This window comes from Hyperolius riggenbachi, chromosome 7 (genome assembly GCF_040937935.1).
Source record: "Hyperolius riggenbachi isolate aHypRig1 chromosome 7, aHypRig1.pri, whole genome shotgun sequence".
NCBI lineage: Eukaryota > Metazoa > Chordata > Amphibia > Anura > Hyperoliidae > Hyperolius > Hyperolius riggenbachi.
The window spans coordinates 111,860,245-111,883,735 of NC_090652.1; the positions used below are offsets into that span (position 1 = coordinate 111,860,245).

A 23,491-nucleotide genomic window follows, 5' to 3' on the forward strand; every position below is an offset into this window, starting at 1 on the left:
GGCTCGATTGATAATATCCGACAGGTCCGATGACCCGCCAGATCGATTCCCCGCTCGATCCCCGCGGGCGGACAATAGCGGGGAATCGAGCGGAAGATAAGCAAGCACCCGCGGGGACGAGCGGGAATCGATCCGGACGGCCGCAGGGGCACGGCGGGGGTCGATGAGGCGGCTAATCGAGCCGACGGGTCAACCCGTGTATTCCCAGCATAACAGAAAATTGTGTGGTGTAAACCCAGCATAAGATATATTAACAACTGCTGTACATTGCTGTCGAATGTCAAACAGAGACTTCATTGAGGGCCAATTGGTGGTGACAAAATAACTACATTCTCATTGCATGAGGGACACAAACAAAGTTAACCTGTAACAGAAAAAAGTGCTCCTGGGGGGTACTTACTTCAGGAATGGGGAAGCCTCTGGATCCTATCGAGGCTTCCCCATCATCCTCCACACACTTACTTGATGAACTGGTAATTGTACTTTTATGCTTTAATTCTTATTTGGCCCCCTGCGAGAGGACAGTTTATCCTCTTCATGTACCCTTCGCTATATAAACCCAATAAAAACCTTAGAAATGGAATATTGTTTTTCTTTTTCTTCCAGTGACTTGCTTTAAAATTGTGGCAAAATAGCAGCGAACGCAATAAAAAAAAAAAAAAAAAAAAAAAAAATTACTGCAATTTTGCTGTGATTTTAATTTTAACATAGGCACAGTGGTTAGTGTTTTTGCCTTGCAGCACTGGGCCTCTGGTTCGACTCTATGCCAGGGCACTATCTGCACAGAGTTTGTATGATCCTCCCTGTGTCTGCGTGGGTTTCCTCCAGGCATTCAGCCTTCCCCCCACATCCCAAAAACATAGATAAGTTAATTAGCTTCCCCCTAAATTGGCCCTAGACTATGATACATACATCAACATACAATATACGGGTATGGTAGGTATTAGATTATATGCCCCTCTGAGGGACAGTTAAGTGACAAGACAATATTCTCAATACAGCGCTGTAAAAGATGATGGCGTAATATAAATGTTACAATAATATTAAAGGGGCACTATTGCTAATTTCATCTATTTTCATCCCCTTAACATACATATGCCTTATTGGAGTTATGCTATTGCTCAGTATATAGTCCTATCAAAACGTAATTTTACACTTGTAATAAACATTTACAGCCAGGCAAAAACAGGGAACACCAAGAGCCCCAATAGTGTAATTCGTACTGGACAAGGTGGCAATAAGTTTGTATTGCTAAATACTCACAAGTCAGGGTCACCAGCAGGCAACCACTGTAAAGGCAGGTGGGGAGATTGTCCTGACCCCACTCAGGATTAAGAAGTCGCTCTCTGTAGACAGGAAGAAAGGGTAGCAACCCTCCACCAAGGGTGGACTCAAAATTGTATACAATGAACAGAGGCGCCAAAAGTATAAGATTAGATTAAATGAGCTTAAAAACCAACTTAAATGGCAAAATTGAAGGAGGAAGTGGTGGTCTTACCTCCCTCAAGCAGACACGACAACGACTGCGATTCAGACAGTCAAACACATTTATTAGGAACTCCAAAAAGAAATGCAACGCGTTTCGCAGGTTCAACCCCGCTTCATCAGGCAATATAGGGAGGAGTATCAAACAATCTGCACAAGGATTCAAATTAAGCGCCTCTGAGGCGCTTAATTTGAATCCTTGTGCAGATTGTTTGATACTCCTCCCTATATTGCCTGATGAAGCGGGGTTGAACCTGCGAAACGCGTTGCATTTCTTTTTGGAGTTCCTAATAAATGTGTTTGACTGTCTGAATCGCAGTCGTTGTGTCTGCTTGAGGGAGGTAAGACCACCACTTCCTCCTTCAATTTTGCCATTTAAGTTGGTATTTAAGCTCATTTAATCTAATCTTATACTTTTGGCGCCTCTGTTCATTGTATACAATTTACAGCCAGGCAGTCACGTCAGTAGTAAAACCTTTCCGACGCCAGTTCAGCATAAACCATTCTGTAGTAGGGAGGCATCTGCTACTGATCGTTGAGCTGCCGTTATTTTCAACCCCTCTGGCCAGCTCATTTATTCTTTACCACGTTGTAACTGCACTAATGTGCAGTTACTGAGCCCACAGCAGCCGCCGTAAAGTGCAGCACGCAGCCTTCTCCATACAGCGCAGGATGTACCTGTACGGCTGTGTGATGATACGCTGCCCGGCTGCTAAGGACCCCTTTTGTGAAGCCGGCAATAAAACGGACAGCTATTGCTGGCCATTTCCGTGGTAACCCGGCACCGGCAACATACAAAGCAGGACACAGCTGTAGCACTTGTGTCTGCTCTTTGATGCCGCCGCCTAGCACACTTCAGAAGCCGGTGCCGGGTTACCATGGAAACTGACAGCAATAGCTGTCCGTTTTATTGCCGGCTTCACAAAAGGGGTCCTTAGCAGCCGGGCAGTGCATCATCACACAGCCGTACAGGTACATCATGTGCTGTACGGAGGCTGCGTGCTGCACTTTACGGCGGCTGCTGTGGGCTCAGTAACTGCACATTAGTGCAGTTAAAACATGGTAAAGAATAAATGAGCTGGCCAGAGGGGTTGAAATAACGGCAGCTCAACGATCAGTAGCAGATGCCTCCCTACTACAGAATGGTTTATGCTGAACTGGCGTCGGAAAGGTTTTACTACTGACGTGACTGCCTGGCTGTAAATGTTTATTACAAGTGTAAAATTACATTTTGATAGGACTATATACTGAGCAATAGCATAACTCCAATAAGGCATATGTTTGTTAAGGGGATGAAAATAGATGAAATTAGCAATAGTGCCCCTTTAAGGCAAAGGGAGCATTTTTAAAAACGAAAATGACACAAAAATGCTCTCCGGTGTGTCTTCAGCTTTATGGAAAGAAATATATTTACATCCCCTTTTGTGTTAACAAGCAGGGAAAGAGCAGCTTTTATTGCCATTAAATACAATGAGATTATCCTTAAGGTAGCCATACACTGGTCGATTTGCCATCAGATCGCCCAACAGACAGATCCCTCTCTGATCGAATCTGATCAGGGAGGGATCGCATGGCTACCTTTACTGCAAACAGATTGTGAATCGATTTCAGCCTGAAACCAATTCACAATCTGCTGAGCTGTTGCTGCCGCCTGTCCCTCCCCCCCAATGGCATACATTACCTGAGGCCGGCTCCCGGGCGTGATGTCCCCGTCATGTGGCACCTCCGGCTCCGGCATCCGCATATAACTTACGCTATCACACCAGTGACAGCGGAAGTTCAAATAGAGCGCCCTCTATTTGTACTTCCGCTGTCACTGGCATGACAGCGGAAGTTATACGAGGATGCCGGAGGTGCCATGACGGGAGCAGTGACGGACGGGATGCCCGGGAGCCAGCCTCAGGTAATGTATACCTGCGTCGAAATGCCCCGAATCGTACGCCGCAAGCGACGGGCTCCCTACCCGCGGGCGATCGACGGTAATTTCCCGCACGGCGCGATTGACGGACCGATTGATATCAGGAGGAAATCAATCGGTTGGGTGCGTTTAGCGCAAACTATTCGACAGCAGATTCGATCCCAGTGATCGAATCTGCTGTCGATCGGCGGGAAATCGGGCCAGTGTATTGCCAGCTTTACAGTTGTATTGCAAATCTGTCTCTCCGGTTATCTCCAGACACAAATAGGCGAGTCAGCTCGCTGGGCAGAGCGAATGTTTCACATATGTTGCGGCCGACAGCTTGTAAAATCCAAAACATCATTTAAATGATACGAGAGAAGAAAAACAAACCAAAAAAAAAAAAAAAAAACTACTATTCCTATTAAGCGCCCAATCTACTGACTACCTCACCAAAATAAATTAGCTTCTTTTCTATTCATCGTTGCCAAAATTATTAATGTCAAGAAGTGAAAAAGAAGCACTGTTGCCAAATGTAAAATGAATTTCTAATGAATGAGATTGATCTGTATTTCTCAATGATTTCCATAAGAAATGTTACAAGATCTGGAAACCTTAGGCACCAACACCACCAGAAAAGCTATATGTAGGAGGGAGGGGAAGGACCACTAAACAACCCCAGGGAAGCTAGCTATATGGAGGAAGGAGGGGAGGGGGCACTAAACATCACCCGGGAAGTTATATGGGGAGGGAGGAGATCACTAACAGCACTAAGCACCAAAAAAGCTATGGTAGGGAAGGAGAAGGGAAGCACTAAACACCTCCAGGGAAGCTATATTGAGGAAGGATGGGCTACTAAAAACCACCAAGGAAACTATATTGGGGGTGGGGAGAGAGCGGTCTAATAAACACCACCAGGGAAGCTATATTGGGAAAGGACTGGGGAGACTAATAGATGCCAAGGAAGCCATATGGGACGGGGGGGGGGGGGGGGGGCGGGGTTGGCACATGGGAAAGAAGGGGGCCTAAAAAAACGTCAAGGATGTTACATGGAAAGGGAGGGGGCCACTAACACCTCCAGGGAAGGTGTATTGGGAATGGACAAGGGAGACTACTAGATACCAAGGAAGTTATATTTGGGGGGGGGGGGGGGGGGAATGGGGGTGCGGGCACTAACTACACCAGGGGAGGGAGGAAGGGGGAACTGGAATGAGCGCACAACACCATCTCATTTGTTAACCAGGGACTACATCTGTTCCAACTTAAGAACGGTTTCAGATTAAGAATGAACCTACAGCGCCCATCCGAAAAATAAGGATAACTGTACTTTCACAGCAAAATAGTTATCCATCACTCCCACCAGGAAATGTTAACAGTACTCCCGGTCTGGGATGTGGTGTTGTGCATTAATAATTACCATGGTGCACCAAGGCCCCGACTCCTGAGTCCAATGTAAACACTCCAACTGTGTCCCCAGCTTCCATTGTTCTCTGTGGGGCCTGAGTTTAGGTTGGAGCCCTCACACGCACAGAAGCCAGTGGCTGAAGTGGACATTTTTGTATGCGTATGGGAAGAAAGATACTCAAATTACATAAAACCTTCAAAATCGCTAGACTCATGAGCCCATAATATATTAAACAATTTTTTTATTTTTTTTTTTAGATAAATCTTCAAAAGTGTATGAGCAATGCTATTCCAATAAGCACTCACGTTTGTGGTTTGATCATTGTGGTTCAGAGTGCTATTTGTACATCCCAAATTAGTGTTCCAATCCCCAGAAAGACCTATACCGTCTGAGGAATAGAGGGAAGGTTGCTTTAAATGACTTGATTGCATCATCACATTCATGGTTTCTTCAGCAGAAGGTATCCCTAGAAAGGGCAATAAAAATATATTTTCACAAACAGTTTCTGAAGTGGACACAGTAAACCCCAATCATGCAAGAATGTTTTGCTGTACCATGTTCCAGTGTCATTACTTACTTTCCACATGCGCAAAAGCACAAAAGGGACCCCTTGGGCAGTACCCGGTTTGCCTCACATCATTGCATTTTGTAGACTTATAAATCTAAAAAGGAAACAAAAATTACTAAGGGGAAGTGGCCGGAATGATTACATGGCTGCAACCTATACTCATTTTAATTACTTCAGCTTGAAAGAAGGTTGTAGGTGGTTGTGCCCGAGCCAACAATGGTTTTGCCCTGATTTCAGCATTAAAGCGGTTTATAACCCTGACATAATATTCAATAAAATAATGTTTTCCTACTTTTTATATGCCATATGGTTATCACATTTGCATTTGTGCATAAGTATTATTCATTTAAAAGTTATAGGTTCCCAAAAGTACCGTTTTAATAACTGGTTTTATTCATTGCTGTATTGCAGGCAGACATGCTTTCAGTGTCACAGTCTCCAGCAGCTTCTCCGCAGTCAGAGAATGTGTTACATTCCTCACTTGATACATTTAAAGGGATACTGTAGGGGGATCGGGGGAAAATGAGCTGAACTTACCTGGGGCTTCTAATGGTCCCCCGCAGACATCCTGTGTTGGCGCAGCCACTCACTGATGCTCCGGCCCCGCCTCCAGTTCACTTCTGGAATTTCTGACTTTAAAGTCAGAAAACCACTGCGCCTGCACGCCCGTGTCCTCGCTCCCGCTGATGTCACCAGGAGTGTACTGCGCAGACACAGACCATACTGGGCCTGCGCTGTGCGCTCTTGATGACATCAGCGGGATCGAGGACACGGCAATGCAGGCGCAGTGGTTTTCAGACTTTAAAGTCTGAAATTCCAGAAGTTAACCGGAGGCGGGGCCGGAGCATCGGTGAGTGGCTGCGCCAACACAGGATGTCTGCGGGGGACCGTTAGAAGCCCCGGGTAAGTTCAACTCATTTTTCCCTGACCCCCCTACAGTATCCCTTTAAGTAAACACAAGATAACATTATCTAAAGTTGGGATGAGTCCACATTTCACTGCACTGAACTTTCAAGCTCTGTGTGTAACCCTTTGAATGCTGGTGTAGTTAAAAAAAAAAATGCTGGTTGCATATAATATGGTGTAAGTAATATTTTAGAGCAAAGATGAAATGCTGGGTTATATTCCGCTTTAAAGAGACCCTGTACAGAAAAAACATTCCTGGGGGTGTACATACCTCGGGAGAGGGAAGCTTTAGGGTCCTAGTGAGACTTCCCACTTCACTGTAGCTGCAGGCAATCCAGCGCTGGCTCCTCCGAAGTCTCCGGCAATCCTGGCTCGACAAGCCTGACAAGCTACATTTATTTACCTTCCTTGGCTCCAGCGGGTGGCGCTGTTGCGGCTCTCAGCATGGAGATGGGCGTAAATAGCCAATCTCTGTCGGGTCCCCTCTACTACACAGGAGCCCTGCGCCTGCACAGTAGAGCAGTCCAACAGCGATCAGCTATTTCCGCCCAGCTCTGAGCAGAAAGCAGATACTGCGCTGGAGCCGGGAAGGTAAATATTTACATCCCCACTGCTCGGAGGGGCACAGCGAGACCGCCATGGGACACAGGACAGGGGAAGCCTCGATACAATCCGGAGGCTTTCCCCACCCGAGGTGAGCACTCCCCAGGGTAACTTTTTCTCACTACAGGTTTTCTTTAAAGAGAAGCCAAAGAATCTTAACACCATAAAGCCAGGACAAACAGAAGAGGTTTTCTTCAACCACACAGCCAATGTACAGTATAACGAAGCTGAAAGTGTTATAAGAAAAAGTGGTGATAGTTATGGGGAAGGTTAGTTGTAGGCAGGGCCGTGCCGACACGGAGGCCGACGAGGCTGGAGCCTCTGGGCGCAGGTTATTAGCAGTCTGAGTGGGCGCGCAACTTGGTCTGTGTTGCCTCTGGCTGGCTGGCTGGCTGCCCCCCCCCCGGTGTGTTCGTGCTGCCTGCGCTGCGCCGCCCACCGATTCACACAGCGCTGGATGGCTGCTGCCGGGGATGATGTAGCGGGAGCGGAGTGTATACATTCCGCTCTCCGCTTCCCTGTTGCCATGGTCACCGTCCGACCCCAGCGATGCTGCCAGCCCCTCTATCGTAGAGCCAGCCAGCATGTCTCTCTCAGTGACGTCAGCAGCCTGTGGGTCCAGCCCCCTTGTGGCTTGTTGAACGTGCCTTTCAGCGTCTTGCCGTCTCCTGTCCTGTGAGTCAGCAGCTAGGAGGAGTCAGGCAGGAGACGGTGGTGTGGTGGTAGTGGATTCGGCTGTGCGGGCCATGGCCTGTCCCCTCATGAATAAAAAGCAAGCGTGTGTGTGACCAGGCTCGGACTGAGCAAAGTACCGAGGAAAAGATTGGGAGGCCTTTTTAAAACAATATTACGTCACATGTCACGTGACGTGGTGGGCCCCTCTCCTCTCTGCACTTTTCTGTCTCTGTGCTAGAGTAGCGGCAGAGTTTTGTCTCGGCCAGTACTCGCTGCATGAGAAATGTTACTGGCAAGGGGAATGTGCAGACCAGGTCCCTAGATGACGTCAGGAAGCAGAAGAGTCATGTGACTCACAGGCACACACTTCACAGACGCGCAGCTCTCAGCTGATGGTTGGAGAGCAGCGCGCAGTTTTTCAACTGAGAAGCAAGAGAGAGCTGCCTGTAAGGGAGATGCTGGGCTGCCTGTGACATGGAGCAGCTCTGAAGGAGATTACACTGCGTCTGTGAGGAAAGACCGAAGCAGCTATGACAGAGCAGAGAAAAAAGATAAGGAAACACCAGTGAGAGTGGAGCAGGGGAAAATGTACAGAAGCATTACAGAATGAGAGGACAGCATTCAATTACAGACGGAATGCAGGGGACAGATGAAGAGACTAAGCTGGGAAAAGAATGACCATTAAGAGGAAAGATTAACTCCTTGACAGTAGAGAAGGCCAGGCAGGAAGAAAACACTTATGGGGGAAAGCTGTAAAGCTCATCTGTTGCAAATAATGTGCATTACAACTGGGCCAGAGTAAACAGCAGACAAGAGGAGGCTGGTGAGATCTCAATAATGTATTGCCAGAAATGTTTTGATTCACATGTATACTTAAAGTAAACCAGAGACATTTATTTGGCAGTATTTAATGCATACCTGGGGCTTCCTCCAGCCCCATCGGCACAGATCGCACCCACACCGCTGTCCTCCGCCTTCTCCCTCTTTGGCATCGGGTCCCGTAAGTCTGTTCAGTCGCCGTCAGTTGGTGCATGCGCAGTGCGCTCCTCTTTCTCGCTCCCGTGTCTGGGAGCTTTCTGCGCCTTCACAGGTGCAGATTGCTACCAGCCACGGGAGTGAGACAGAGGAGCGCCCTGCGCATGCACCGACTGGCTGAAGTTCCGGTCCTGTTACTAAAGAGGGAGAAGACTGAGGTGGGCAGCATGGGAGCGATCTGTGCCCATGGGGCTGGAGGAAGCCCCAGGTATGTATAAAACACTGCCAAATACTTGTCTCTGGTTTACTTTAACCTCACCGAAGAGAAGCTAACTTATATTTAAATGTTTCTGCGTGTAATGTGAATTTTTCTGATTAGGAAGTCATCTGCAGCACTTTACAGAGTACATAGTCATGTCACATAGTCATGTCACGGGTGGGGCGGGTGTTTGCGCGACCTAGTGGACAGTGCCGTGCGCAGCAGGCTATGGGGGAGGGGGGGGCTGGGGTGCGGCTGCATAGCTAGCATAGTTGCCCCAGTGTAGGAGGGAGTTTAGTTGCCTCAGTATAGCTAGTATAGTGCCCCAGTATAGTGCCTCCAGTATAGCCGGTATAGTGCCCCAGTATAGCCAAAATCGTGCCCCAGTATAGCCAGAATCGTGCCCCAGTATAGCCAGAATCGTGCCCCAGTATAGCCAGACTCGTGCCCCAGTATAGCCAGAATCGTGCCCCAGTATAGCCAGAATCGTGCCCCAGTATAGTGCCCCAGTATAGCCAGTATAGTGCCCCCAGTATAGCCAGAATAGTGCCCCCAGTATAGCCAGAATAGTGCCCCCAGTATAGCCAGAATAGTGCCCCCAGTATAGCCAGAATAGTGCCCCCAGTATAGCCAGAATAGTGCCCCCAGTATAGCCAGAATAGTGCCCCCAGTATAGCCAGAATAGTGCCCCCAGTATAGCCAGTATAGTGCCCCCAGTATAGCCAGAATAGTGCCCCCAGTATAGCCAGAATTTGCGATAATTCAGGTTGGAGTGAGCTCGAGATGTCTCCCAGAGCACCACTGCTGAATATATGCAAATTAACCATTGTACCCTTAGAAGCTAAACACACCTCCAGAACCGCTGGAATGCAATGATGTGTCAGCTTGTTAAATTGTACAGAGCCATAATAATCCAACATGCATACAGACTGTTTCGGATTGTTTGATCCTCATCAGTGCATGGCATGGATTAATTTGGCTCTATGGAGTAGGGCTTGTAAACCGAGAGGTACAGACTAACCAGTAAGCTCATGGTGACCCAGAACTCATTGGAGTCCCTTACACACTCCAATGAGTTCTGGGTCACCATGAGCTTGCTGGTTAGTCTGTACCTCTCGGTTTACAAGCCCTACTCCATAGAGCCAAATTAATCCATGCCATGCACTGATGAGGATCAAACAATCCGAAACAGTCTGTATGCATGTTGGATTATTATGGCTCTGTACAATTTAACAAGCTGACACATCATTGCAATCCAGCGGTTCTGGAGGTGTGTTTAGCTTCTAAGGGTACAATGGTTAATTTGCATATATTCAGCAGTGGTGCTCTGGGAGACATCTCGAGCTCACTCCAACCTGAATTATCGCAAATTCTTTCTGTTTTAGGAAAGCAATTTTTTGTTTTTTTTGTTTTTCAGTATAGCCAGAATAGTGCCCCCAGTATAGCCAGAATAGTGCCCCCAGTATAGCCAGTATAGTGCCCCCAGTATAGTGCCCCCAGTATAGCCAGAATAGTGCCCCCAGTATAGCCAGTATAGTGCCCCCAGTATAGCCAGAATAGTGCCCCCAGTATAGCCAGAATAGTGCCCCCAGTATAGCCAGAATAGTGCCCCCAGTATAGCCAGTATAGTGCCCCAGTATAGCCAGAATAGTGCCCCAGTATAGTGCCCCAGTATAGTGCCCCAGTATAGCTAGTATAGTGCCCCAGAATGGGTTGGTGGTGCCCCCCGCCCGTCCCCGCCGCTGTTATTACCTTAGCAGCGGCCGCTCTCCCCTCTCCAGCGCATGTGTTTATTTAAGGCAAGCAGCGTATCTCCCGGCTGCTCTGTGATGCGACAGGAAGCAGGGCAGCGGCTTCCTGTAGCGGCGATATGTATCGCCGTTACTATGGTAACCGAGCCCTGATTCCTGCGCATCACAGAGCAGCCGGAAGATACGCTGCTTGCCTTAAATAAACACATGCGCTGGAGAGGGGAGAGCGGCCGCTGCTAAGGTAATAGCAGCGGCGGCCGTGGGGACGTTCGGGGGGGGGGGGGGGGGAAGACGACGGCACACCAGGCAACATGCCGCGGCACACTGGTTGAAAAACGCTGGCTTAAAGGATACATCTGACGTACATAATAAAAAATTAGATTTACTGACCTGGGGACTTCCTCCAGCCCCTGGGAGCCTGTGTCCCTCGGGGCAGCTCCGCTTCCAGCTTGTCTCCAGTGGGCCCGACTGTACCAGGGCACAGCTAATCTGATTGCTACCAAGCGCTTGTTGCCGGGAGCATTCTGCGCAGACAGTACTTTTCCGCCTGTGCAGAATGCTCCCGGCAAAGGGGAGCTTGATAGCATGCAGATCGGCTGGGCGCCTGCGCAGTGGATGACGACCTGCCAGTTTGGCATTTGCTACGGAGGTGACCACACTAGATGGACTGGGAGAGTAGCTGCGCCCAGGGACACACAGGCTTCCAGGGGCTGGAGCAAGCCCCAGGTCAGTACATCTGTTTCTTTTTTAATTTGTCAGATGTATCCTTTAAGCTATGTACTCACCTAACAAAAGCAGGAAGATGGATCCAGCAACAAACTTGACAAGTAATCCCTGATCCATCTGCCTGCTGCCGGGTCACGTGACATTACACGACAGGCTTGATCAAAAGTTTAAGCGATCATGGTACTTTGTGCGAAAGTCTTCAAGAATCTTAAAGAACTGATCCACTGTGTGTTTGACAATACGCGATCGCCGCGGGGGGGGGGGGGGGGGGCTCACTTGGGCAGCTCAGCCTCTGTTGATGGTGGACCTTGTCCCAGCCCTGGTTGTAGGTGGTGGGTATTGGGTGTTAGGCGTTGGTGATGTGGTGGTTGTGGTGGGTGGAAGATTATGCGAGATTAAAGGACAACTGTGGTGAGAGGGATGTGGAGGCTGCCATATTTATTTCCTTTTAAGCAATACCTGTTGCCTGGCTATCCTGCTGATCCCTCTGCCTCTAATACTTTTAGCCATAGACCCGGAACAAGCATGTAGCAGATCAGGTGTTTCTGACAATATTGTCAGATCTGACAAGATTAGCTGCATGCTTGTTTCTGGTGTTATTCAAACACTACTGCAGCCAAATATATCAGCAGGGCTGCCAGGAAACTGCTATTGCTCAAAAGGAAATAAATATGGCAGCCTCCTGATACCTCTCACTACAGTTGTCCTTTAAGGTTAGGGCATTTTCGGATGCTCTACTAATGGTAAAAGAAGATAGTAGGATATTGGTAAAGTTACAGATATTCTACTATCATGTCCATCTCCTGCACATTTTAACACGCTGTAGGATAATGTAGTTTAGTTAGTGATACAATCATGTCTCATCCAATTATCAGTGTTATTGTATATACATGTTAATACATATATTAAATTGCCCATTACCAGCATGTAAATAGTTAAACATTTCTTTACTTTTGAAGTAGAAATTCCTTCATATGGAACATTCCTTAAAGAGACTCTGAAGCGAGAATAAATCTCGCTTCAGAGCTCATAGTTAGCAGGGGCATGTGTGCCCCTGCTAAAACGCCACCATCGCGCGGCTAAACAGGGGTCCCTTACCCCCCAAAATCCCCTCCGTGCAGCCGGGGATCTCTTCCGGATTGAGGCAGGGCTAACCGCCGCAGCCCTGCCCCACGCGCGTCTGTCGGTGCGCATCTGAAGGGGGTGAAGGGATACCCGTTTAGCCGCGGCATAGCGGCGTTTTAGCAGGAACTATGAGCTCTGAAGCGAGAATTATTCTCGTTTCAGTGTCTCTTTAAGGGCCCATTCACACTAGAAGAGTTTTTCAGAGCGTTTTGCGATTAGCGTTTTTGAAAATCGCTCCCATTCACTTTTATTAAAATCACGGAAAAATTACTGCAATTTTTCAAATATGCGATCGAGAAATCGCAGCATTTTTAACGCAGTTTTTACCACGATTTTAATGAAAGTGAATGGGAGCAATTTTAAAAACGCTAATCGCAAAACGCTCAGAAAAACACTTCTAGTGTGAAGGGGCCCTTAAAAGTCTACCAAAGATGGTTCAATACCGCTAATTTAGACTTAACCGTGGCTTCCTGCAGCCCCATGAGCAGCCCTCGCCGTCCTCTTCAGCCCCTCCGTTTTGGAGGTACGACTCCCGGTAATCCGGTCAGCCACCACCAGTTGAGGGCTTCTGTGCGCGAGCCCTCACCGTGCTTACGCCGCTTGGAACGTTCTGCACTGTACTACTGCACAGGTGCAGAATGCTCCAGGGGACAGGCGAGTGACAAGGGTTGTGCGTGCGCAGATGAGCCATGCAGAATATGTAGTGCAGTGGGGGTGTCTCAGCACGTTGCAGGGAAAAAATATATAGGAGACAAATACGGGAGCCCAATAGTGTAGTATAGTGTAGTATATTAGTATGCAATTGAAAAAAGGAATTTCAATAAATTACTACTCACAAAAGGCGGTTGCAAGCGTAGGAAGCAGGTGGAGACCATAAACTCGACTCCACTCGGGGTAGTCCCAGCCGGGACCTGGATGTGGTCGCTCTCCTTGAAAAAGTAGGGACAGGTGTCCACTGTGGGGCACCCACAGGTGGTCTGTCACCACCCCTCAAACACAGATTGTTTGGGGGTATAGCTATGCACAATTGAAGGTAAAGAGGCGCCCTGGTTGAAATAAAAGCATCTAAAAATATCTTAAAATCGAGGAAATAATATGAGGTGGCTTACCTCAATAACGAAATCCTTGTATATGACAAAAAGATTTTTATTTAGCACAGGCAACGCGTTTCGCGGGTCCAAGCCCGCTTCATCAGGCCAATAAAAGTGCCAAATGAACAAGTCGATTTGCCATATCGACTTGTTCATTTGGCACTTTTATTGGCCTGATGAAGCGGGCTTGGACCCGCGAAACGCGTTGCCTGTGCTAAATAAAAATCTTTTGTCATATACAAGGATTTCGTTATTGAGGTAAGCCACCTCATATTATTTCCTCGATTTTAAGATATTTTTAGATGCTTTTATTTCAACCAGGGCGCCTCTTTACCTTTAATTGTGCAGAGCCATGCAGAAGCCTGGCAAAAACCTTAAGGGCCTTTCATACTGGCGTGGTGCGGTGCAGTGCAGCAGTCTTCCACAGCCCTACGCCAGGGCAATGAAAGTCTATGGGGTAGTTCACATCGCATGTGGTGCCCCAGAAGTACCTTAACTAATGCGAGCACATACCTACGTTACCCGTACAGCTCCTGCAGCGGACCAGAAGTCATGCAAGTATGGAGACACTTTTTTAAAATGACCACCACAAGTTTTACGCATGCACAGAAGCGTATTTTAGCAATACGCTTCCGTGTACGCCATTGATTCGGCCACAGGAAGTGAGCACTTCTGCCAGATGGGGATTACCGCATACTATTGCAGTAATCTCTGAACGCCTGGTGCTCCACTATAGCCAATATGCAGTGTGAAATCGGCCTCAAGATTGGTAACCATAGTTGTGGCACAAGACATCACAATATGTAAGCAGCTAATGGAAAGTCATTACAACTTACCCCAGACGGAATTTTAAGTTAAATAGGACACAGGGGTATGTTCACTTCCTTATGCCATGCCTCTGTGTCCCCTCCACGCTACTTTCTGAGCCCAACCCCCCAATTCACCGTCAAGCAACTTGTGGATAGAATGATGGGGAAGCGATGTCCCTTGCAGGAGATGAACTCCTGCATAACGCCCCTTCCCGTCTATCCTTCTGCCCCCTCCGCGCCTGTCAGTGGTTTCGGAAAAGAGAACAGAGCAAAAAATAAAATCTTCTATGAACTCATCATACACCTAATGGAATACCTTGGGGTGTCTTCTTTCTAAAATGGGGTCACTTGTGGGGTTCCTATACGGCCCTGGCATTTTAGGGGCCCAAAACCGTGAGGAGTAGTCTAGAAACCAAATGCCTTAAAATGCCTGTTCAGGGGTATAAGCATCTGCAAATTTTGATGACAGGTGGTCTATGAGGGGCTGAATTTTGTGGAACCAGTCATAAGCAGGGTGGATTAGATGACAGGTTGTATTGGCACTGAAGTGCAGGAAGCGCAGGATGTTCTCAAATCGTGACCTGGACATGGCAGCAGAAAACATGGGCATGTGATGTATTCAGTGCGTAGACCGCAATACATTCTTTTTGACTAGACCCATGTTAGGAGTAGGCCCCAAAAAATGTTACGTTCGGAAACTTGGAGTGGTTTCCACCGAAAAGGCTGGGCATGGTAGCTTCTTGGATTGGCGGTTGCGTATTGTGTGGCATAACGGTTGGTCTCAGCCACAATTAAGTCGTACCAGCAGTGATCAGAATAAAAAATTCTGTCATTGCGGTGGGGCGGGTGAGGGTTTGGCTGGGTGATCAGAAGCCCGTAGGGGGGGCAGATTAGGGCCTGATCTGATGGATAGGAGTGCTAGGGGGTGACAGGGGGTGATTGATGGGTGTCTCAGGGTGTGAATAGGGGGGGGGGGATTTATGCAAGCAATGCACTGGGGAGGTGATCGGGGGTATCTGAGGGCGATCTGAGGGTGTGGGCCGGTCATTGGGTGCCCGCAAGGGGCAGATGAGGGTCTGATCTGATGGGTATGATGGGTAGCAGTGACAGGTGGTGACAGGGGGTGATTGATGGGTGATCAGTGGGTGATTAGAGGGGAGAACAGATGTAAATAATGCACTGGGGAGGTGATCAGAGGGGGTCTGGGGGGGCTATCTGAGGGTGTGGGCGAGTAATTGGGTGCCCGCAAGGGGCAGATTAGGGTCTGATCTGATGGGTAACAGTGACAGGTGGTGATGGGGTGAATGATAAGTGATTAGTAGGTGATTACAAGGGAGAATATATGCAAGCAATGCACTGGTGAGTTGATCAGAGCGGGTCTGGTGGGCTATCTGAGGGTGTGGGCGGGTGATTGGGTGCCCGAAAGGGGCAGATTAGGGTCTGATCTGATGGGTAGCAGTGACAGGTGGTGACGGGGTGCTTGATGGGTGATCACTGGGTGATTAGAGGGGAGAGCAGATGTAAACAATGCACTTTCGGAGGTGATCTGAGGGTGGGTTTGCGGGCAATCTGAGGGTGTAGGCGGGTGATCAGGTGCCCACAAGGGGCAGGTTAGGGTCTGAGCTGATGGGTGACAGTGACAGGGGGTGATTGATTTGTGATTGACAGGTGATTACAGGGGAGAATAGATGTACACAGTACACAGGGGGGGGGGGGCTGGGGAGGATCTGAGGGGGTGGGGAGGGTGATCAGGAGCCCCCAGGGGGCAGTTTAGGACCTAATCTAAAAAACAGCGTTGACAGTGACAGGGAGTGATTGATGGGTGATTAGGGGGGTGATTTGGTGCAAGCAGGGGGTGGGCAGGCGGGGGTCTGAGGGGTGCTGTGGGCGATCAGGGGGCGGGGGGGGGGGGGGGGCAGATCAGTGTGCATGGGTGCAGACAGGGAGGGCTGCAGCCTGCCCTGGTGGTCCTTTGATCACTGGGACCACCAGTGCAGGAGGCAGCATGTAGAATACAGTTTGTATACATTACAAAGTGTATTATACACTTTGTAGCAGCGATCGCAGGGTTAACAATCCGCCGGCGCTTCCGATCGGCCGGCAGGTTGACGTCGCGGGTAGGCGGAGCCTATTGCCGGCGGATGTGCACGCATTACAGCACGCGATCCCCAGTATTTCTGCGTCCCAGGACCTGACGCCCATCGGCGTTACGTGGTCCTGGGCATGCCACTTTGCCGACGCCCATAGGTAGTGGACGGTCGGCAAGTGGTTAAAAAAATCACCATACGTGTTTCAATTTTCGCTTAGTCTAATTTGCCAGAAATGTAAAGCGCAACAAGCTGAATTGATCGTAATCTTGATTTGTGGCAAACAAAATTAAAAAAAAAAAAAAACACATTGAAAATTACATTCAGATTGGATGGAAAATTTCAGATGCCGTGGGGACCGGCAGTAGTTTGACAACCTATAGCGCTGCACTGTATTGAATATGGTATGGTGAAATCTATTGAAAATCTGTGTGCAGTGTATAGGGGATTCGATCTTCTCTGATCAGATACAGATTAGAGGGACTCGATCAGAGAGGGAGTGATCTGTTAGCCACATTAGGTGGCAAGCTAAACATGTATTGCTTTAAAGGACAGTTAGTGAAATGAATTATGCAATACATTCTGTAATGTGCTGCGGGAAATGTCAGAGCTATGTAAATACATAAATAATAGTGGCAATAGGAATAAAGACAGCACCATTTTGCAACTGCATGCAAGCAAAACCCAAACTACCATATTCGATTCATCTTTGTATTCAGCACCCACAGTAACACAGCTTGATTGCAGATACAATGAATGGAGCTCACCTCAGGGTGGAACTGCTGCTCAGTGCGAGAATGACAATACTGACAGCTATCCCCACTTTCACATTTTGATGGTTCACCCCACTCATCTCCATGCTTCACACTTGGGCATGGTGTGGACCTGTAAAGACAAGTAGTTATCCTCTAACAAACAGAAAAGCATAATGTCTTTCATTAGAAGGAATCTGGCATAAAGCACAATTATATGTCTTTCTAATATATGTGTCAATAGCGTCAGAGAGGGTGAAAAAGTTCAATCTGTCCATAATTTGCCTTCTTAAAACAGAAGGCATTTACAATTATACAGGTTGGAGTGAGCATCTGAGGTGTCCCACAATGCATCACTGCTGAATATGCAAATTGTCAGGTATGTTTGGCTTGCAGGGACAAAAAATTGATAATTTGCATATTGAGCAGTGAGACATTGTGGGAAACCTCATATGCTCACTCCAACCTGAATAATCACAAATACCTTCTGTCTTAAGGCAAATTTCTGTTTTGCATAGCATTTTTAGTAAGTGGTTATTTTGGTCCTCTTTAGCCCCTTACATACTCCTATTCTATGAGTTCTGGTTCACCGTGACTTTGCTGGGTAATCTGTAACTCTGTCCATAATTAGCAAACTGAAAAGTTATCCTCTAAAATAACCGGCAAGAAGGTTAAAGGACAGCTTTAGTGAGGGGTATGTGGAGGCTGCCATATGTATTTCCTTTTAAACAATACCAGTTGTCTGGCAGTCTTGCTGATATATTTGGCTGAAGAAGTGTATGAAATCACACCAGAAACAAGCATGCAGCTAATCTTGTCAGTTCTGACAAGAATGTCAGAAACACCTGATATGCTGCATGCATGTTCAGGGTCAATGGCTAAAAGCATTAGAGGCAGTTTATGGTACCCTCCATAGTTGCTGGATAGTGTAATGGTTAAAGGGGCACTATGGCGATAAATTGTAAAATATGTGCAAACATATATAAATAAGTACATTTCTTCCAGAGTAAAATGAGCCATAAATGACTTTTCTCCTACATTGCGGTCACTTACAGTAGGTAGTAGAATTCTGACAGAAGCGACAGGTTTTGGATTAGTCCATCTTTGCATGGGGGATTCTCAGGGATTTATTTATTTGCAAAAGCACTTAGTGAATGGCAGTTGCTCTGTGCAACTGCCAAAACCTGTGCAGCGAGCAGGGAAGCTGGCCAGCATCATTGTTTAAATCCTTTTTAGGGAATATCTTTATAAAGAATAAAAGCCCTGCTGAGAATGCCCTATGAAGAGATGGACTAGTCCAAAGCCTGTCGCTTCTGTCAGATTTCTACTACCTACTGTAAGTGACAGCATTACAGGAGAAAAGTAATTCATGGCTCATTTTACTCTGGAAAAACCGCACTTCTTATTTGTCTGTTTGCACATATTTAAAATGTTACAATTTTTCTCCATAGTGCCCCTTTAAGGGCTCTGCCTCTGACACAGGAGACCTGGGTTCGAATCTCGGCTCTGCCTGTTCAGTAAGCCAGCACCTATTCAGTAAGGAGTTCTTTGGGCGAGACTCCCTAACACTGCTACTGCCTACTGAGTATGCTTTAGTGGCTGCCCCATAAGTGCTTTGAGTCAGACAGGAGAAAAGCGCTATACAAAAAAAGGAATTATTAATTATATCCCTCTTTTGTCCATTAAACTTTTGAAAGTGGCGAAACAGGGCGTGGTGTTCCTGTGGAGATTTGAGCACTATTGATACTGGGACAGTGTTTCAGATTAAAAAAAAAAACAACGTATCAAATGGACTTCCCCTAAGGGAGGTTCAGAAATTGTGTGGCCTTTGGAGAGCGCAGCAGGCATTTACTTACCGTATTTTTCAGAATATAAGACGTACGTAGGTTTAGAGCGCAGAAACCAAGGAGGAAAAAAAATATATATACTAAACCTAGTGTATCCATGTTCCAGGAGCATCTTGTAGATGTTTTCCTCCAATGCGTCGTCCTGTCCTCTTTTGCTCCCGTGTGTCCCCTCCTCTCCTCAGTGTGCCCTCTTTTTTCCCCCCTAGTGTCCCCTCCTGGTCTCCCCCAGTCTCCTCCACTTCCTGTGTAACAATAAATAGCGGCAGCGTAGCTCACCTTCCAAGCGATTCCAGCACTGGGTGGTCCTCCGCCCCCGGCTGGTCTCCTCCGCTTCCTGTATTAAATGAAATAGCGGCAGAGATGTCTGCAGATCCTGGTGATTCCAGCAGCGATGTGCAGACATCTCCTCTTCCAAGCGGCTTCCTCTTGTGAAGGCTTCTGTTGATGACCAGCCAGGGCGGAGGAGACCAGCCAGCACTGAAATCACTCGTTACACAGGGAGTGGAGGAGACCAGCGTAGGACAAGGCAGGGAAGTCAGGTATTGCCTGTCTTTGGAATATAAGACGCAGGGACTTTTTCCTCCCTGTTTTGGGGAGCAAAAATTGCATCTTATATTCTGAAAAATACGGTTGATTTTGCGTTGATAAGTACCTAGGGAGGGTCTATATGGATGCATCTATGTCCCCATGCCGCAGGTTAAAATTCCGCAGTAATATCCTGTCTCCCCAGCCGCAACGATGCATGCCAGGAACGTGCAATTGCCCTTGCAATCTAAATACCAATGATGAAGCAACCCAAGCATGAGTCGGAGCCACACTCACAGAGCATGAAAATGGACTCCCAAGCTTCAAGACTGGACTTTTAGATGCAGAAATCTAATCTCAAATACAAAGAGAACATTCGATCACCAAGCTAAAATACAGTATATTTCAACATCTGTATGTGGGTTATAAGAGATGTAAATACAGTGATGCTAGGTCCAGTATATGTAGGTTCACAAACACATGCACACACAGTAATAGTAGACTAGAGGCACCTGTATTTGAATTTCCGTGGATTGCGTCTTCTATCTCTGCTATTGTGATAATGTGGACAGGCATATCCTTGGCGGCAAAGTCTGGGTGGTTTAGTACATTGTTCAGTCTTATAGCTGGCAAGTACAAAATTTGTATCTGAAGAGGTAAATGGAAAAAAAAAATATTACTACACATCATTTATAGCAATGTTCACAGATTTAAAGCACAGGGCTTTTGAAGACCGACCTTAGCCACGTACTGCACCTAGTGCAGTATATCTACACCCTGGGAACATTCATCTGAAGTCACAAGAACGTAGATCTTAGTCTTCTGCTGCAGCCACTCGCTCCCGCAGAGGTACTCGTTGCTGCCCATTAACGGGGAGATGAATGAATGGCAACTGTAGCGAGAAGAATGTGGGGGCTGTCATATTTATTTCCTTTGAAACAATACTAGTTGCCTGGCTATCTTGCTAATCCTCTGCCTCTAATACTTTTAACCATAGAATGAGCATGCAGCAGATCAGGTGTTTCTGTCATTGTCAGATCTGACAAGATCAGCTGCATGCATGTTTCTGGTGTGATTCAGACACTACTGCAGCCAAATTGATCTGCAGGACAGCCGAGCAACTGGTATTGCTTAAATGGAAATTAATATGGCAGCCTCCATATACCTCTCACTACAGTTCTCCTTTAAAAAATACTTTTGTTTTTGAATAAAAGTACAATCCAGCCTGCTGTAGCTTGTATTTGTGGAGATTTTCAAACCACAAACACACAGACTGCAAAAAAAAAAAAAAAAAATATAATAATAATAATAATAATAATATGAGCAGTAGCTAGCTAAGCTCTCTCTACTCCTATAACATCCACTAACTCCTCCTAACAGAAGCTGGTGTGTCAGAGAACTAGTCTTCTCAGGGGGCTGTCTGTTGTCTGATTGGTTGTAGTTATATGGTTCCTGGGTCAATTCTTGCTGCTAAGAATCATGGGAGGACTATTATGGAGAGAGAAGACCTTACTTCCCATCAATTTTCAAATTTTCATGCTAAGCACATGTTGAATATAGCAATTATTGTCGAAATTTGCTATTTGGGCGAAAATATGACACTTTTCGTTTAATTTCGCCATTTGGGCGAAAACGCAAAAATTTAAGCTCATTTTCGTGAGAATTTGGCAAAATCGAAAATGGTATTTTTAATGCGAAAATGACTTTGCTGAAAATTCGCAAGCAACACTGGTAGTGATTAAGTTATTGGCAAAAGAAAAGGAGGAGCATGACAGGTGAAAATTGCTCTGGTCCTACAGGGGAAAAACAACTTGTTCAGACTGTCAGCGTATGAAGAATGCGTATAAAATCAAAGAAAAATCAAAGAAACGCAAGTTCAAAAACGCATTCGTTTTTCTTGCGTTCTAATGCGTTTTCTATTGCGTTTTGCACACACACGTGACCCAGAGGAAAAAAAAAATTATGGGAACCGCAGAGGGAAACGTACGCTAAAAACGCAATAGTACGCGTTTTTGATACGCGTCCATAGACTTTCATTGCGTTCGTTTCTATGCGTGACGGACAGAACTGCATGCAGCAATGCGGATAAGAAACGTATGCGTCTTATACGCATACATGTAAACTAGCCCATTCAAAAGCATTAGGAGCCGTTTCTATGCGTTTTTGGTACCCGGACACGTTCCCTGAAAACAGCTAGGAACGCGCATAGTCTGAACAGGCCCTAAGTGGTCAAGTGATTAATCCTAAAACAGGAACCATGGATTAATGAATGTCTACTTATAAATGTTTAAAAAAATTGCAAAGGACATTTTCTATATCTGTTAAATTTCCAAAAATCAAGATACCGGTATTTGTTACTTGGTGTGTAAACAACAGATATTCATCCTGACATAATGTCTTCTGTAGAGAACAATTTTAGCTAGAAAACTAGAAAAGATGTAAATTTGGCGATTACCGTTTATATTTTGCATGGTTGTAAGAGCCCTTTTCCACTACCAGTAATTTGCGATCTGATCCCGATCGCAAGTGGGTACAAAATATCGAATGTAAACCAAGGTGACCGTTTTCATTACTGTGATCTATTTACGGCGCATTTTTTTTCCTGAGCACAACTGTCATCCTACCATGCGATTCAGCTCCTATACTTTCTACTGCAGCACAGGAAAATAGTGTAGAGATTTAGCAATTCCCGCTTAGTTTTTTTTTTCCCCCCTACACAAAATGCAGCACAATCACGGTAAAGGAAATTGTAAAAAAAAAACATGATCACATTGCAGCGCAATTGCGTTTACTAGAGGAAAAGAGCCTTAAAGGAAATAAAATCATTGTAGTGTTTAGGCACCAGGGGGCAGCAGAAATGCCGGGACGTTCTCCATAAGTACAGTGTGTTGGAAAGCGAAAAATCACACAATGAAGTGCATACTTGTATTGGTACTGTTACACTTTCAGGCTCAAGACCACAGAAGTCCAAGCAAATAATTTAAGTACAAAATGCTAACTTTCAAAAAAAATACTTATGCAGACATTAAAAAAATGGAGGCAGCTTACTATACGTAGCTATCGGAGAAGCTGCAATGCACCATGGGTATTTTCTGGCAGATTGTCCAGCTCCTCTATACTGCTGCATTGTGCATATATGGAAACAATAGCTGTGAAGCAAGCCTCCAGCTGCAATGTGTGTATCTTGCACTCTGCATGGGGCTTGGCTCACAAGGTCTCATCTGCGCTGTACCATCTGGAAGTCTTTAGAAAGCCACTTCATGCAGAATGGTCTTTATTCATTATCATCCAAAGAACTATAAACACAATCCCATTATTCTTTCACTCGAATTACTCACAGACTTTCAGAGAACAGATTAAGGAGGACATATATGTGGCTATCATTACAAGATAAATAGGAGCTCTTTTTACCTTTATCAGACTTTAGTAAGCAGTTCTAATATAACCTGTAGTGCTTTGTTTCTAATAAAGAAATTGGACTTTTTTTTTTTTTAATCAAAGTCCTTTGTTAGGATAAGGAGTTGTGATTTCAGCCACATCACACACTTGTGTACAGATTCCAACATGTGCCATGGGATATACCATGGAAGTCAGGGCTGCAATACATACACTGACAGAAAATTGTCTGCATCGCCCGCAAAAATATTCCTAGGTCCGTTATATTGCAATGCACAGGAACAGGTGACTTGTGAACGGTTAATATAAAACTCTACGGACTTTCATTTGCCATGCAGATAGCACAACATGTGCAGTGCATCGGAACTGACAGCACCTTACATGATGTAAACAAACCCCAAGGTCTGGTTCACACTGAACGACTACTGGTCTCAGGCAATCCCCAGTGGATTGCAAAGCGCTAGAGCCTTACTCTATGAGGGTGTTTTCACAGAAGTGGTTTGATTTTTAGAAAATCGAAGATGTGAAGCTTTTATCATTTTTTTTTAAGTGTACCCGAGGCAAATGATATATTACAAATGGACACAGAGGCATGTTCCTTGCTTATTG

The 23,491-nt window shown here is 46.4% G+C and overlaps 1 protein-coding gene across 1 annotated transcript in view; it reads right to left on the reverse strand.

Moving 5' to 3' along the window:
• Positions 1 to 23,491, reverse strand: part of UNKL (unk like zinc finger) — a 154,870-nt gene that overhangs the window by 53,763 nt on the left and 77,616 nt on the right. Inside the window, exons 5-8 of the mRNA XM_068247311.1 lie at positions 19,999 to 20,134; positions 17,130 to 17,247; positions 5,365 to 5,449; positions 4,981 to 5,253 (exon numbers count right to left, since the gene is read on the reverse strand). Coding sequence (XP_068103412.1) covers positions 4,981 to 5,253; positions 5,365 to 5,449; positions 17,130 to 17,247; positions 19,999 to 20,134 — 612 coding nt within the window. The remainder of the gene's footprint in view (positions 1 to 4,980; positions 5,254 to 5,364; positions 5,450 to 17,129; positions 17,248 to 19,998; positions 20,135 to 23,491) is intronic.